At 52.3% G+C, this 5,022-nt stretch overlaps 1 protein-coding gene across 1 annotated transcript in view; it reads right to left on the reverse strand.

Annotated features, from left to right (window-relative positions):
- The window catches only part of LOC107124072 (class I histocompatibility antigen, F10 alpha chain-like), a gene marked incomplete at its 3' end in the record, with an annotated part of 78,493 nt that extends 73,890 nt beyond the window's left edge, over positions 1 to 4,603 (reverse strand). Inside the window, exon 1 of the mRNA XM_015427459.1 lies at positions 4,519 to 4,603. Within this exon, the coding sequence (XP_015282945.1) occupies positions 4,519 to 4,603 (85 nt within the window). The remainder of the gene's footprint in view (positions 1 to 4,518) is intronic.
- Between the last annotated feature and the right edge of the window lie 419 nt (positions 4,604 to 5,022).

A 5,022-nucleotide genomic window follows, 5' to 3' on the forward strand; every position in this document is an offset into this window, starting at 1 on the left:
GAGCGGCTTACAAACTCCTCCCCCTCCCCCTCCGCACAACAGACACCCTGTTAAGAAGAAGAAGAAGAAGAGGAAGAAGAAGAGGAGGAGGTGGAGGAGGAGGAGGAGGAGGAGGGGATTGGAGTGATTGAAAATTTGATTTATACCCAAGGGTTTCTCAGAGCGGCTTACAAACTCCTTTCCCTTCCCCTCCTCACAACAGACACCCTGTGAGTTAGAAGAGGAAGAAGAGATTGGATTTATACCCCGCCCTTCTGTACCCAGTGGAGTCTCAGAGCGGCTTACAAACTCCTTTCCCTCCCCCTCCCCACAACAGACACCCTGTGAGGTAGAAGAAGAAGAAGAGAAGATTGGATTTATACCCCGCCCTTCACTACCCAAGGGAGTCCCAGAGCGGTTTACAGACTCCTTTCCCTTCCCCTCCCCACAACAGACACCCTGTGAGGTCGGTGGGGCTGAGAGAGCTCAGACAGAAACGGCTCTTTTTTCAAGGACAGCTCTTATCAGAACTATGGCTTGCCCAATGTCATCCAGCCAGGTGCAAGTGGAGGAGTGGCCACTTCCCTTCTTTCCCTTTCTCCCACCCTTTCCTTTCCCTTCCTTTCCTTCATTCACTTTCCCCCTTTCTCTTCCTTTTTTTCTTTCCCTTTCCTCCTTCCTTCCGTTCCTTTTCTTTCAATTTCTTTCTGTCCTTGCTTTCTTTCCTTTCCATTTCTTCTTCTCAATTTTCTTTTCCTTTCTTCCTCACATTTCCTTTCTTTCCCTTCTTTCCCTTTCTCCCATCCTTTACCTCCCATCCTTTCCTTTTCCTTCTTTTCCTTCATTCACTTTCCCCCTTTCTCTTCCTTCCTTCCTTCCTTCCTTTTCATTTCTTTCTTCCCCTTCATTCCCTTTTTTCTTCTTTCCCTTTTTTCCATTTCAAGGACGTAGCATAGCAATGCCTGGCCCAGGCCCTGGCAAGACTACGCTGAGGCCTTCCCCTGATGTTGCCTCCTAGCTCTGAGATTCAGAGAATTAGTGCCTCTGAATGTGGAAGTTCCCCTCAGTCACCATGGCTAGTAGCCATTGATAGACTTATCCTCCATGAATCCATTTAATCCCCTTTTGAAGTTGTTTGTTCCTGTGGCCATCACTACACCCTCTGGCAGTGAATTCCACATTGCTTAATCACTCTCTGTGTAAAGGAGTATTTCTTTTTGTCTGTCCTGAATCTACTGCCCATCAGCTTCTTTGGATGCCTTGGCAAATTGAGAGCATCAGCTTCTTTGGATGCCCTATCAATTTGGGAGCAATTTGTATATAATTTCATAAACCTTCGTTATGTCCCCCTGTAGTCATCTCTTTAGAAAACAGAGGACTAAGAGGGAATATGATGGATATTTACAGACATTCTTAAATCCACAAAATTTGTTTGGAAACTTCTCCGCACTTGAGATAGACACTTCCCCCCCCCCTCCCACATTTACCCACTGATGTTCAGTGGAGTGGCCATGCTACGGTCTGGCCAACGCACCTGGCTGGTCAAGGGCCTTTGAGATAACTGACAATTTATCTGCGCTTCTCATATTGTCCTTCTATGTGTTAGTCCTATGTATAATAGTTCTGTGCACTGGTCCTCATCTTTCATAAACGAACCCTTGCATTTGTGACATTGTGCAAAGGGACCCCTGATGTGTGTCGAAATGCATCTGGTCTTTTCTGGCTTGCAGAACAGATGTCTGGATGCTCACAGACACCTTGTTTGCTTCTCAAAGGGCGGGTCACTTGCTGAGGTTTAGCGTTTTCTAGGAGGAGTCTGTTTTCCATCTGGACTTTTGCCCCAGCCTCCTCCACTCGCAGCTGCTGGATGACCTTGGGCAAGCCATAGTTCTGATAAGTCCAAACAACAAGGTAAAAAGACTAGTGTCACAGAAATCCTTAGAGAAGGTGGGCACACCACCTTCCCTTGTGGGAGGGTGTTAGCTGGCGGTTGTGATGTCCTGCTCCAGGATCGGAAGGCGGAAGAATCTACTCGGCTACAGAAAAATCCCTGCAGTGGGATGCTCCGGCCTGGCGGTGGCAGTGTGGCGATACGACATACGAACGCAGCCATTCGGGACATGACTGATTCAAGCCAGAGATGTTTCCACCGTGCAGTTACGGCGTGTGCAATTAAATGAATTATATGTTGTCTTTCCTATCCCCTATGAAGCATTGTTAGTCCCCTGTCTAAAAGTGTAACTGTAAATCTCTTTGAGCCCACTTGTGGGGAAAGCGACTAATAAATTGAAAGTATTATTATTTTAAAAATCCCAAATATACAAATTCCACTAGTTGAAAACACCATCAAAGACTGCCAAAACAATATATTAAACAATTATCAAGTTGGTGGTGTCACAACAACAACATTTATGCATGCTGAAACTATATTAAGGCATAAGATATGATATTTCCTCCTTTGACGATAAGACCTAAAGTCCATGTATTCAGTGTAACTTGATAACTTGATAGGAGGAGTCCACATAGTCATAACATTTTCCAAACAGCCTTTGCAAAGAGGCCCATTTTTTATATTTGGAAGATGCGTTTCCTTAGACTTCTTCAGTTTGTTGGCTGTGTAAATGGAACCTGATTTCAGCAATTTCAACAGATCACAAGGTTCATAGTGCAAGGAGTGAATCATGTTGAAATTGCTGAAATCAGGTTCCACTCACACAGCCGGCAAACTGAAGAAGTCGAAGGAAACGCATCTTCCAAATATCTAGAATGGGTGTTTTTGCTAAGGCTGTGACTATGTCCTAACCCCTGTCATGTTATCAAGTTACACTGAGTACATGGACTTTAGGTCTTATCTTCAAAGGAGGAAATATTGTATCTTATGCCTTAATATAGTTGCAGGATGCATAAATGTTGTTGTAGCGACACAACCACCTTGATAATTGTTTAATATATTGTTTTGGCAAACTTTGATGGTGTTTTCTACTAGTGGAATTTGTATATTTGGGATTGGGATAGTTCTGACAAGCAGGGCCGACCCGAGGGTTTTTAGCGCCCTAGGTGGGGCTAACTTCTAACGCCCCCACGCACCAAATTACAGGGTTGCCAACCTCCAGGCGGGTCCTGGACAGACGAAAGCCCTTCTCCTCCTTGGGACTGCCCCCTCCACCCACTTGGCCACCTGCCCTGTGCCTCTGGCGGGTGAGGCCGTGCGCTCCAAGCTGCAAACCCCTGGCTTGGCATGCAGGCGCCCGCAAGGTCCTCTCCTGGCTTCTCCCTTTAGTGTGTTAAGGGGGAGAGAAGCGGGGCAGCGCGCGGGGGTCATGTGCGAATTGCAGCGCCACCTGAAACCAGCAACCTTCCTTGTGTGGGGGGGCCTTCCTCCGGCAGGCGACCAGGCAGCGCCATGCAGGAGAACCTCAACTGCCTCCCCAGCCATCCTCCCCCCACTGTCCCCGCCACTGAAGGGGGGAAGAGGGGGGAGATGCGCCTCAGCTCAGGAAGGATGTGGCTCCAGAGCAAACTAATTCATGCAGCAGCCAAATCACCCGCTCAGAAGTTTAATGCCAGCAGCTCACAAAGTAGGATTTTTGCTCACAAGACGCCACAGCTTCAAGGGAGCCTTGGTCCCAGGGGCCAAGAGCATGCACAGAGTGCCTCTGGCTTATCTTCACTGCAACAGCCCATCCCTGGAAAGGCAGCAGCTGCTGGGGGGGGGGGAGGCTTGCCTCTTCTCCACTCCACCTGCCCCGGAGGGAGCTCAGCCCTGGAAGGGGGTGCTGTCTGTGCCCCGCTGGCCCTGAGCCCGACGGAGGCGGTGGGGCCTCATAGTGCTGCGGCGAATCAGCAATGGGGACAAATGGGTGCGCCGTGCATGAGTTGGGGTGGGGGCTTTTGGTGGGGGGAGGGCAGCAGGGCAGTTGGCGCCCTGTTCGGAGCTCCACCCTAGGCCAGAGATTAGCTGGCCTAGTGAGAGAGCCCGCCATGCTGACAAGAGCTGTCCTTGAAAAAGAGCAGTTTGTGTCAGAGTTCTCTCAGCCCCACCCACCTCACAGGGTGTCTGTTGTGGGGAGGGGAAGGGAGAGGAGATTGTAAGCCCCTCTGAGTGAAGGGTGGGATATAAATACAATCTCCTCCTCCTCTTCTGATTTGGGTCGTTGCCCTTTGCTGGCGGCCAGGCTCCACTCGGGGCAGCCGTGTCCCTCTGCTGCGCCCAGGAGCGCTAGGTTCTCGGGGTCTCCCTCCCTCGCTTTCTGCTGGAGAGGACCTGGCCCGAGCCGAGGCCGCAGAGGCCACTTTAACCGGGCGGGCGGCGTCCTGGCGGAGCGACAAGGAGGGACTCCCCACCGCCCCCTCCCCAAGCCTTCTGTGGGTCCCCGCTGAGGGGCTGCGAGTGCTCCGCTGGGGGGGGTCACACGGGCGATCCCAAACCCCGGCGCGCCTGGGCTCCAAGACGCAGAAAGGGCTTCGGCTGGAGAGGAGGCGCCGCCGGCCCCCTCCTCCCCTTCCCGGGCCGCCGGAGCCCCTCCCTCCCTCTCTCACCGGTGCTGACCCCGCCCGGCAGGGGGTCGACTCCCCCCAGCAGCAGCAAGAGCAGCGGCAAGAACGTCTCCACCACGCCGCCCATCTTCGAAGCCTTGGCGCGCCTTCGGGCCAGAAAGCAAAGCGACGCGGAGCAGGGCTTGGCTGAGAGCCTTCTGTGGCGGGGGGAGGGGGGGGGGGGGGGGGGGGGCCTGAAAAGGAAAGTGGCCTGTCGGAGGACTGCCCACGCCCTTCCCTCCACCACCTGTCGCAGCCTCCTGTCGTGGTGACTTGTGCTCAGAGTCTAACCTGGGAGAACCGGCTGTGATTCCCCCACTCCTCCACTTGCACCTGCTGATGTGACCTTGGGTCAGTCACAAGCTCTGGCACAGCTGTCCTTGAAAAAGAGCCGTTTCTGTCAGAGTTCTCTCAGCCCCACCCACCTCACAGGGTGTCTGTTGTGGGGAGGGGAAGGGAAAGGAGTTTGTAAGTTTGATTCCCCCACTCCTCCACTTGCACCTGGCT

Source organism: Gekko japonicus, unplaced genomic scaffold (assembly GCF_001447785.1).
Source record: "Gekko japonicus isolate JY-2015 unplaced genomic scaffold, Gekko_japonicus_V1.1 scaffold3094, whole genome shotgun sequence".
NCBI lineage: Eukaryota > Metazoa > Chordata > Lepidosauria > Squamata > Gekkonidae > Gekko > Gekko japonicus.